At 40.4% G+C, this 11,967-nt stretch overlaps 1 protein-coding gene across 1 annotated transcript in view; it reads left to right on the forward strand.

Moving 5' to 3' along the window:
- Positions 1-291: 291 nt before the first annotated feature.
- Positions 292-11,967, forward strand: part of LOC106581868 (high affinity nerve growth factor receptor-like) — a 31,256-nt gene continuing 19,580 nt past the window's right edge. Inside the window, exons 1-6 of the mRNA XM_014164305.2 lie at positions 292-737; positions 4,415-4,489; positions 5,047-5,118; positions 10,721-10,789; positions 11,155-11,309; positions 11,543-11,685. Of these exons, the coding sequence (XP_014019780.1) occupies positions 538-737; positions 4,415-4,489; positions 5,047-5,118; positions 10,721-10,789; positions 11,155-11,309; positions 11,543-11,685 (714 nt within the window). The 5' untranslated portion in view covers positions 292-537. The remainder of the gene's footprint in view (positions 738-4,414; positions 4,490-5,046; positions 5,119-10,720; positions 10,790-11,154; positions 11,310-11,542; positions 11,686-11,967) is intronic.

Here is an 11,967-nt window from a genome sequence, read left to right on the forward strand (position 1 = left end):
ATTTGCAACCATCTTCACTGCATGAGACTGGTTGGTACCCAAGAGTCCTGACTTCTTAGTCGTCTCACACCTGGAACCACTGGTGGGAAAGGAGACATCTCACTCAGAGGCAGAAGATCATATCTCCATCATCCCATCTCATCTCTTTCTCCCCCCAATTCCCTCTCTCTCTCCGAGGTGTCTGGTGACAGTGGCTCTCCCACACAGTCAACTAATGGCCTGCCTTGCCCCTCCCTCCGAGAGAGAGTGAGTGAGAGAGAGAGGGAGAGAGACAGAGAGAGAGAGGGAGAAGGGAGTGAGGGTGGGGAGGCTGTAGCCTACCAGCATCCCCAGGGCCCCTTGCCTGCCTTGCTCCTGCTGCTCGCTGCTCCTGTGGCTCAGTACCAGAGTCTCCTGGCTGGGATCACAACCCTGTGAGTCAGCCCAGAGAAGATCTGCTGTGTGTGGAACCTCCCAGTTTATTCTCCTGTTTAGTCCTACTCTGTCTCAGTCTGCACTGACAGCTCTCTGAGCTGCCCTTCCACCATCTCCATCATCATGGCTGTGGTTGTGGGTTCCGCTCCATGGGCAGCCCCACTGGCCCTTGTACTACTGGCAATCACCCTGGCAGTGCCAGCCCTGGGAGGGTGCCCATCCGCCTGCCGGTGCTCCTTCGCCATGCTGCAGTGCCTGGAGCCCAATGGCATTGCCACTATACCCGCGTTGGCACTACAGGAGAGCGAAAACGTCACGGAAATGTGAGTGCAGTTGGTTGCTGGGATGGTTGGTTGGTTGGTTGGTTGGTTGGTTGTTTGGTTGGTTGGTTGGCTGGTTCTGCTGGGTTTGTTGTGTGTGTTTGTCAAGTGCTCATGTTTTGTTTATCTATCTGTTGGCTCAGTCTTGGATGGGATGTATGGTAGTGTGAATAATGAGTTGGGTTGGCATAATGGTTAATCCATTGCTTTGCTGATCTGATGATGGTTGCGTGATCGGCTTGAGCTGTTTGAAGCAATGCTGGGCGTGGAACAACAAATACGTCTTAGTAGGAGAAGGTGAATATAGTCCAGTATAGAGTTTAATCAAGGTGATTGGTTTCCATGAATTTTCATGGAGAGGGGAGTTATGTGACCCTATGGATTGAGTACGTTTTGTATGACCACCGGCCTTCAGTGTGTGTTAGTATGGTGATGAGCTGGTTAGATACCGAACTTCATTTGAAATGGTGTTCTTGCTTTGATGATTGCTTCTGCAAATTAGATTGGCCAAATACACTCTGTGCAGGCACTTCTTGTGAAGTTTCACAGGACTGTTATTACAATTATTAAAGATGAAAAGTCCATGAGATTCAAAGAGTATATATATATATATATCAAAGTATTCAGAGATTATCCGTCTTACATCTTATTAGAGACTTCTACTCCTAGTCCTCTTTCCATGATTTGTACAACTGGAGTTTCTCAATTTCCGTTCCCAGTGAACAAATTCCACTTCACGAACTCATCAAATTGAACTCCCCCGCTTTGAGTTGGGGTTACAGAGTCTGTTTGATCTTGTGTCTGGTGGTTTCGCACGGGCTGAACTGGGGCGCGATGCGCTGTAAGGGAACACTGTCGATAAGAGCAGAGTTGGTGGTAGTGGAGTGATCATTTCTGTGGGATTGTGCTGATATTGATACTGCTTCACTGATACTCTGCCTTGGTGACTGCAAACAGTCTCTTCCCCATCATGTATCATAAAGGCACTATAGCAGCAAGGTGTTCAGATACATACATCCTTGCCTGGTGAGGGTCATCCTCACAAACCCATTGAGAACATGTTGTTGTGCAGGAGGCTTGTGGTTCCCTGAAGAACTATTAACCAACAGAGTATACATACTTAAGCAAAACTGCATAGAAGAGACACATATAATATTTTAAAGGGTACACAGTACACTCCACTTAAAGATGTGCTACGGGAACCAGATTCATATGGCATGAATTGGATTTGTTACATATAACACGAATTGCAACATTCAGATGATATCCCACAAAATGGATGACATAGTACACAATTGGATGATGTAGTACACAAAAAACAGGGACCACTTTTAGCTCATGAGCACCACTTTCAAAACTGGCTGAAACTATACAAAAGTTGGAAAATTGATCTTTAAGTAATTATCTGTTACTTTACAGTACACAGCTCTGTCCACTCTTTTCAGAGAATTGGAAAATGGCTGTTATACTTAGGCTATACAGTACTGAAAATGGAACACAGAACTAAATGCTGTTTGCTGTAATCCCATGCTGTTCTGTCTTTGTTCCTCTCTACTGCTCTCAACAATTAACCCTCAATCTAGCTCGTTAAGGGAGAGACTGCATCTGCAGCATGTCCAGCTAGTACTTAACTTTCTCCCTCTATGCCACTACTTCTCTCTCTCTCTCTCTCTCTCTCTCTCTCTCTCTCTCTCTCTCTCTCTATATATATATATATATATATATATATATATATATATATATATATATATATTATCAGTACCTGTGGCTTAACTTGTTACTTAGAACTCCAGCAGAGTTGTAAGCAATTCAATCAATAAGCAAGAGCTGCTCTTTCGGCATGTGTTTCAGGGGAACAAACAAGAAACAATTACCTGTGGTACAGGGGACCAAATTCATCATGCACTAAGTTATAAATGAAGTTTTGCGAATTGTCAGCGGATGCCCGCCTGAGTACACTAGATTGTCTCAATCCAATAAGCATGGGGGCGATTGGTGATTCTCATTCCACCTGTCCTGCAATTACATTACTGCTCCGTGGGTCAAATAAATATCTGTGTTGCGTAGTGACAGACTGAAACAATAGTGCCTCTGTTAAAGAAGGAAATATTTGGTGATGGAGATGTTTGGGGCACTGCCCAGCGGGCAAAACTGGTTGCAATAATGTCTGGCTGATGTCTTTTGTGACGTCATGGTCAGGTTGTATACTGACTGTAAAAGGACATTTTTAGTGATCAGAAAGAGAAGTCTTCACCTGGTTGTAATATGGTTATCGGTCGTCATGTCAACCAGATACCAATGAAAATATATGACAAATTTCCCAGGTGTTGTCATGAAAAAGGGTTGGGTGCTGCTTTTTTAAGCTATCATATTTGGCTATACTGTATGTGAAAAAGCTTGGAATTTTTCTTGATAAAGTTGTTCAAATGGAGGAAAATGTTTCCCCCTTGACCTTTTATGCTGCTTTACTTTTGGTTATTGATACAGTAATATCATAAATATCATATATAACAGTCCATATAAAATGTACTTTTCTGGCCACGTCGTGTACAAATGTAGGATCTTAACCTGTTGCAGGATAACTTTTCTGCAATGCAGGAGGTTTAAAAAGGCTTCTGACGTTTGTAATTACATTTAGACATTTCAGACTTGATTTCCACTTATGGAAAATGTATCAACCCCTACAAAAATGTCCAATAATTATAATCTGCATAATAATTCACATTTCCTGTTGCTGCAAGATTATTTTCCTGCTGTAGCAAACTGACTCAAATTATGATCCTACATCTGTACAGTACACTCTTAGAAAAAAGGATTCCAAAGGGATTCTTCGGCTGTTCCATAGGAGAACCCTTTTGGTTTTCATGTAGAACCCTTTGTGTAGGGGTTCTACATGGAACCCCAAAAAGGGTTTTACCTGGAACCAAAAGGGTTCTTCAAAGGGTTATACTATGGGGACAGAAAAATAACCCTTTTAGGTTCTAGATAGCACATTTTTGTTCTAAGATTGAATATACAAAGAGGTTCAAGATACTGTAGTTCAAGAGTAGGGCAAAGTGACCTTGTGTTAAATGAGTGTTGAGTTGACATACTGTCCCCTCGTGAAATAATAGGTGCGTCTGGAAAAGTGGAAAATGACTCATTGAAGAGAATTTACCATCAGCGATGTCAAATGAGTGTCTCGCAAGAAGACAAATGGTTTTTCCAAGTCTTCTCTACAGTAGATTTAGTTTTGATATTAGCTTAGTGGTTTGTTTTCTTTGCATCGGCGTTGGTCTGGTTATGCTATCAGTTGTCAGGCTCTAGCCTACAAAGGCCCATGGTTTGGACAATGCACAATTTCACTATAAAATATAACACTCAGTGCTGTACTGTGTCAATTCAGTACCTTTTTAGGGCTTTCATCACATTTAATACATGTACAACCTTTTGTATTGGTCATTATATTAACTGTCCTGCTTTGCCTGGATTGCTGTGGATAAAAATTATTGATAACAATAAAGATAATTTTCCATTCAAGCATTTTTTTTGTTGCTTTTAATAAGCCTATGAAGCTCATTGTTCCTAGACAGTATTTTAGTATTTTAATTTTCAATAGATTTTTTGTTGTTGCTTTAAAAACAAATGTACTCAAATCAACTCTGAATGTCATTGTATTTCTTTTTTGTTTCTTTACCCAGTTACATCGAAAATCAAGCCGACCTGGAGAACATTACAGAAGTAGACCTTGCCAACTATAGAGAGTTGAAGAATCTGTGAGTAACCTTGCATAATATGTAATATGTACAGTATTTTTCTAATGTTGTATGATAATATGTTTGTAGATGTCCGTTTGTAATACTGCATGAAATACAAAATGTGCTACAATACACCTAGCAGTTGATTTGATTGACTTGGCTTTAAATATTTGGTTGGTCCTGTCATTGATTGAGTGGTCTTCTCTACACTCCACCCTCCCTATTCACCCTCTCCAATATACCCTCTACCTTGTTATAGCAATCTGCAGTACTAAACTTTACAACTCAACATTTCATTTCCTTTATGGCTCTTTCAATCAAGGGGGTAAACCTCCTGTGTTGCACATTAGCTATTATTCTGAGCAGAAATCTGCAGTCCTGTACAGTAATTTAATTTAAATCGTTCATCTGAGTACCTTACAACTTCCGTATTCAAAGAAAGGAAATGGTCTGGAGCTAGCTAACACAGCTAATACAGACTGGTTAATATACACACTATGGTTAACTATTAGCATAATCAGTGATTCGCACTTCCTGTTCTGTCTTTTGTTTGTCTGTCGTGTTTCTCCCTCCAGCACGGTCACGTTCTGCAGGCTGGCGTACATCTCGGCTAATGCTTTCCAACACAACCTCAAGCTCCAATATGTGTAAGTGTCCTTGGCTTTACAAAGGGATTGTCTTTCCTTGTCATGTCTCGACCCATGCTTGGGTCAGGCTCTTTGTTGCTGTCAATTAAGGGGAAGTTCCCGAGCCTTGAGATCTTGAGTTTATTATTCAAAAAATATAAAAACTGCATAACAATAGATTTAGGCTGGATTACAGATTCAAATTACTGAAATGTAATCATAATTCATTTGATACCATTTTATTCAACAGTAATACTGTGTAAGTTATTTAGGCACAGAATGCATTGGTATAGTATCAGAGGCTCAACAGTAGTGGGTCATGTGGGACAGATTCTGACCTCTGATCTAACAGCGTGTTAAATTTGTTTTACAAGAAACATGCCATTTCAATTTAAAGTCAAAAGGATTGGGTTGACACAATGTAGACCAACCTGTTTTTACAAGTGTAGTCACAGTCAACGTACAACATATTGGACCACGTTTAGCATATTGAAATGAATTGGATTTCACTTGTTAGAAAGTTTGAATCAACTATATTAGAAAAACAAACACTGATGGATGAATCGTAGATTACTTTTCTGATGTTTGTGTTTCTAACACTGTGATCCAAACTTTCTCACAAATGGAATCCTTCAACTACCTTCTAAAGACATACTGTACAGCACACTAGAAACTAGCAAACTAGCATTAGTGTTGCACGTATGTTGTGTTGGGGAGTAGTGAACTACATGTTGTACAACTAGTAATTTAACTACATTTTGCACTTGGTTGTAGATGAACTACAGTTGAAGTTGGAAGTTTACATACACCTTAGCCAAATACATTTCAACTCAGTTTTTCACAATTCCTAACATTTAATCCTAATAAAAATTCCCTGTCTTAGGTCAGTTAGGATCACCTCTTTATTTAAAGAATGTGAAATGTCAGAATAATAGCAGAGAGAATTATTTATTTCAGCTTTTATTTCTTTCATCACATTCCCAGTGGGTCAGAGGTTTACATACACTCAATTAGTATTTGGTAGCATTGCCTTTAAATTGTTTAACTTGGGTCAAACGTTTCAGGTAGCCTTCCACAAGCTTCCCACAGTAAGTCGGGTGAATTTTGGCCCACTCCTCCTGACAGAGCTGGTGTAACTGAGTCAGGTTTGTAGGCCTCCTTGCTCACACACACTTTTTCAGTTCTGCCCACAAATGTTCTATAGGATTGAGGTCAGGGCTTTCTGATGGCCACTCCAATACCTTGACTCTGTTGTCCTTAAGCCATTTTGCCACAACTTTGTAAGTATGCTTGGGGTCATTGTCCATTTGGAAGACCTATTTGCGACCAAGCTTCAACTGATGTCTTGAGATGTTGCTTCAATATATCCACATAATTTTCCATCCTCATGATGCCATCTATTTTGTGAAGTGCACCAGTCCCCACTGCAGCAAAGCACCCCCACAACATGATGCTGCCACCCCCGTGCTTCACGGTTGGAATGGTGTTCTTCGGCTTGCAAGCCTCCCCCTTTTTCCTCCAAAAATAACGTGGTCATTATGGCCAAACAGTTCTATTTTTGTTTCATCAGACCAGAGGACATTTCTCCAAAAGTATGATCTTTGTCCCCATGTGCAGTTGCAAACCGTAGTCTGGCTTTTTTTATGGTGGTTTTGGAGCAGTGGCTTCTTCCTTGTTCTGGGATTGATTTGCACTTTTCACACCAAAGTACATTTGTCTCTAGGAGACAGAACGCATCTCCTTCCTGAGCGGTATGACGGCTGTGTGGTCCCATGGCGTTTATACTTGCGTAGTATTGTTTGTACAGATGAACGTGGTACCTTCATGTGTTTGGAAATTGCTCCCAAGGATGAACTAGACTTCTGAAGGTCTACAATTGTTTTCTGAGGTCTTGGCTGATTTATTTGAATTTTCCCATGATGTCAAGCAAAGAGGCATTGAGTTTGAAGGTAGGCCTTGAAATACATCCACAGGTACATCTCCAATTGACTCAAATGATGTAAATCAGAAGCTTCTAAAGCCATGACATAATTTTCTGGAATATTCCAAGCTGTTTAAAGGCACAGTCAACTTAATGTATGTAAACTTCTGACCCACTGGAATTGTGATACAGTGAATTATAAGTGAAATAATATGTCTGTAAACAATTGTTGGAAAAATTACTTGTGTCATCCACATAGTAGATGTCCAAACCGATTTGCCAAAACTATAGTTTGTTAACAAGAAATTTGTGGAGTGGTTGAAAAACAAATTTTAATGACTCCAACCTCAGTTTTTTATCATGTAGCGGTGTAGCTAACTACTAGAAATACACACTACTTTTTTTATTAAAAAAATTAAATATGGTTGAAGTAGGCACGAATTTCCTTACTTTTTCGTCATCAGACCTGCCTAATTGTCACATAAAACATCATTTTTGTTTTTAATAGGATAAATTACATATTCTGTTAACATCTGACTCCAGATTGATCTGTTCTTGCAACTTGCAGTCTATGTGTCACGTCCTGACCAGTATAAGGGGTTATTTGTTATTGTAGTTTGGTCAGGACGTGGCAGGGGGTGTTTGTTTAGAGTGTTTCGGGGTTTGTTGGGCTATGTTCTTTGTTAGTCTATTTCTATGTTAGTTCTAGTATGTTTATTTCTATGTGATGTTTATTGGGTGGACCTTCAATTGGAAGCAGCTGCTCCTCCCTCCACTGCTTGGTCCGTTTGTGGTGGGTAGTTCTGTCACGGTTGTCGTATGGATTGGACCAAAACGCAGCAGGAATATGCATACTCATCAAATTTTTATTTTGAAGAAGGAGAAACAACTAAATACGTACACAAAAAAAAAAGAACAAACGAACCTAAACAGTCCCGTCAGGTGCAATAAACACTAAACAAGGAACAACTACCCACAAATCCCATAGAAAAACACCCCTCTTAAATAGGACCTTCAATTAGAAGCAACGAGGAGCAGCTGCTTCCAATTGAAGGTCCACCCAATAAACATCACATAGAAATAGACATACTAGAACTAACATAGAAATAGACTAACAAAGAACATAGCCCAACAAACCCCGAAACACTCTAAACAAACACCCCCTGCCACGTCCTGACCAAACTACAATAACAAATAACCCCTTATACTGGTCAGGACGTGACACTATGACATTTCAGATTTAGATATGTTAATTTTCACACAAAGTAGTTTGGATGAAGTGAACTACTTTTTCAAAGTAACTTTAGTTAAACAAACTATGTTTTTCTTGACGGTAGCTTTAGTGTAGCTTAACTTCTTACAGTGTGAGGTAATTGGTAGCTTGGTAAACTATATTTTCAGAGTAGCTTCCCCAATACTGCCAGTATCCATGCCAATCATCCCTCCATCAGTAGCTGACCCTTGTCTCCACCATCTTGTCCTCATCATCTTACTAAACATGTGTGACATGTCCGATGTTGTTTATCTGAAAGACTGGCGGTTTGGGAGGAGGAGGGGGTGTAGAGGGAAGGGTACTGAATGGGGTTCAGGGATGGTGGGGGGGTGGGGGGGTTCTGGTGAAATCGGAGAAGACTTCCACCAGTCACCATTTACTCGCTCACTTTGGTGGATTATCGACAACTGCTGCATAATAAATACACTCCACTAAGGGTCCATTATCGCTTAATCAATATTTCGAAGACGGGGGTTGTGGGGTGTAACAGATGTGTCTCTTAGATTGGGAGCACCACTCAAAATGGGTGAGAACATGGGAGGGGCTCTGATACTGTACTTGGGGGGCAATTTTTCAAGACATACCAGGACATTTTCTCCTCCACCCCTTCCTTGTTCCTTAAGATATTTAAGTGGTGTGGTATATGGCCAATATACCACGGCTAAGGGTTGTTCTTATGCACGACGCAACGCGGAGTGGTATATTGGCCATATATCACAAACCCCCGAGGTGCCTTATCGCTATTATAAACTGCTTACCAACGTAACTAGAGCAGTAAAAATACATGTTTTGTCATACCCATGGTATACGGTCTAATATACCACGGCTGTCAGCCAATCAGCATTCACAGCTCGAACCAACCAGTTTATAAATGAAGATGCTGTGCGTGAGCACAGCGAGGAGCAGCTGCCATTCCCGGCCATCCTCCCTTCCCCTGTGGCCCGGGAGGAATTGAGCTGGTAATAGATAAGCCCCAATGGCTAACCCATCTGACATGAACTTTTGGGAGCAAGGAAAACAAATAATTGAACCCCTGCTGGCCCCCATTGGCCCTGCCAGAGTGAATATGTATCGGTTGCATGAGGTGCCTCCCCAGTGTGGTCTGCTGTCATCTTCTGAGAGGTTTTATTTACACCCTCTGCCAGCACAGAAGCATTTCAGAGCAGTCATGGTGATCTGCAGTACGTTTAAAAAGATACACTAGGGATACATAGGGGATAACATATCTAAGCAGTGATATGCCTCAGAAATCCACATTTTCTTTTGATTTACAATAAAGTGCAGCACATCTGAATGTACAGTAGGTCTATGAAAGCTACATCTGCCAATCGCCCGCAATATTGAAGCTTTTTTATCAAATGAATTAACCTCATACTCCTAATACACAATATTTGATATAGTAAAATCTGTTCTCCTTTCTCCTAATACAAGTACAAGCAGCATCATCAGGCTAATATAACTCGAGCACTCTAGTAGTGTTCGATGGCCATGCATAATGACCACCGTCTCAGAGAAGTGTTTGGGCTAATCACCTAATGTACAGAACAGTGAGACAACAGCGAGAGGTGTGCCAATGATGTTTGAATGTAGCACTTGATGTAAAAGACTTGCCTGGGTAATTAAGCAGAGCACATTTGATGTAAAAGACTTGCCTGGGTAATTAAGCAGAGCACATTTGATGTAAAAGACTTGCCTGGGTAATTAAGCAGAGCACATTTGATGTAAAAGACTTGCCTGGGTAATTAAGCAGAGTACATTTGATGTAAAAGACTTGCCTGGGTAATTAAGCAGAGTACATTTGGAGGCACCAATGTGTCCACCCAGAGAGTAGTTCTAAGCAGGTCCGCATTGTTCTGCACTGAGTGATCATATCTTGGGATTCGTTCAGTATGATTTATTTCAACAACATAAAAACATATATTTTACAAAACCATCTCTCCAGATTAATGTTTATTTACTTCATCCCAAAAATGATTATAGATAACACAAAAGAGTATATTACAGACTCTGATTTTTGTCCTCATTATGGCAGCGTTTGAGAAAACAACAGGTGTCAGACACACGGTAGAACAGAAAAACTCATTTGAATAGATATAAAAAATACATGTGTAAACATAACAAACAGCAAGGCTGTAATGACTGCTGATTGTTTGTGCGTGAATGTGAGGACTCTTGACACGCTGGACACCTAAAGATGAGCATATGGAAACAGTGCATAAACAAAATGGTCCCTTTTTACTGGTAATTGTTTTAAATATTGAGCTGTTTGCCATGCACAGGCCATTCTTATGCAAAACTCAACACGGGTGAAAAGAGGGGGGGAATTATAGGCTCAACAATAAATTGTATAATACTGTATTTACATTTTTTGCTATTTATATGCTAAATGTCCTGTTGAATGGATGTTGTTGCCTTATTGTATCACACAGAAACCTGGCATCTAACTCCCTGGAGCATATCAGTTGGAAGGTGTTCCATTTTCTTCCCCTGCTCAACCTGTGAGTAAAAACCACTCAGAACATCACTTCTGTACTCTCTTCAACTAGTCAACCTGTGACTGAAATATCAACTCAAAGATGGTCGCTTTGTATGAGCAACATAGACCCCTTTCACTCTGTTTTGGAACTGATTGCAGAGAATTTTCAACACATATTTCACTGATAAATTATTTTCTATGTTGAGTTTTTACTCTCTATTCACTCCCCTCTTCCTTAAAATCTAGAATGTTCTATTTGCAGTGTGCGTCGTTGATAATAACGACCTTGAATACTTTGTATAGTCCTTTAGAAAGAAGAAGAAGGTTACACAATTGAGAGAAAACTTTCGGACTTAACAGACCGATTTTCTCTGTGTTCCCTTTCAGGGTTTTGAGGGACAACCCCCTTGAGTGCTCCTGTGATATCCATTGGCTGCAGCAATGGCAGCTTAATGACCACAGTGACCTTGACAAGCAACCGCTACACTGCCTCTCCAATGGCCATGCCCGACGGTTGGACTCCTTACTGATGGAGAATTGCAGTGAGTTGAATTGATAGATTTTTACTCAGTTCAGAGATAAAAAAATATGTTTTTACTTTATTATTACTAAGTAATATATGCATGAATAGTAGAAGTAGTCTGACAAGGCTTTATTAGACTTAATTGCATTAGTGGCATTGCTGATAGGATTACTACTAAACGCCATTATCAATATTAAATACCCCAGTCCAGACCATAGATTTTCCAACCCATTCTTGGTCATTGTTTTGCAGCTGTACCGAATGTCGCCATTGTCCATGCCAACACCAAGGTCCAGGAGGGGGGCAACCTGACATTTTTGTGTCAGGTGACAGGAGAGCCCATGCCTGTAGTGAGGTGGCGCACAAATAAACTGCTGTCTCGCTATACTGTACAGGTACTGAGTGATGATGTCATCTGGACATACTGATTGGGGAAAACCAGCTAGATCAGTACTTGTTTCTGAGATATTGCACAATGCACTTTTTGTTCCCTTTAATATGTCTAACATCTTTTAAAAGACAAACTCTAGTAACATGATCAGGGTCACATTTGAAGGAAATATTCAGAACTAAAAATAAAACAGTATTATGGTGTATTTCGGTTTTCTTATTGTGTACATTGTCATAATCCTTCAGACTCTCCTTGCATCTCAGATGTCTCCATGATTGTTGTAAAC

The sequence above is a fragment of the Salmo salar genome, chromosome ssa02 (genome assembly GCF_905237065.1).
Source record: "Salmo salar chromosome ssa02, Ssal_v3.1, whole genome shotgun sequence".
NCBI classification, from domain to species: domain Eukaryota; kingdom Metazoa; phylum Chordata; class Actinopteri; order Salmoniformes; family Salmonidae; genus Salmo; species Salmo salar.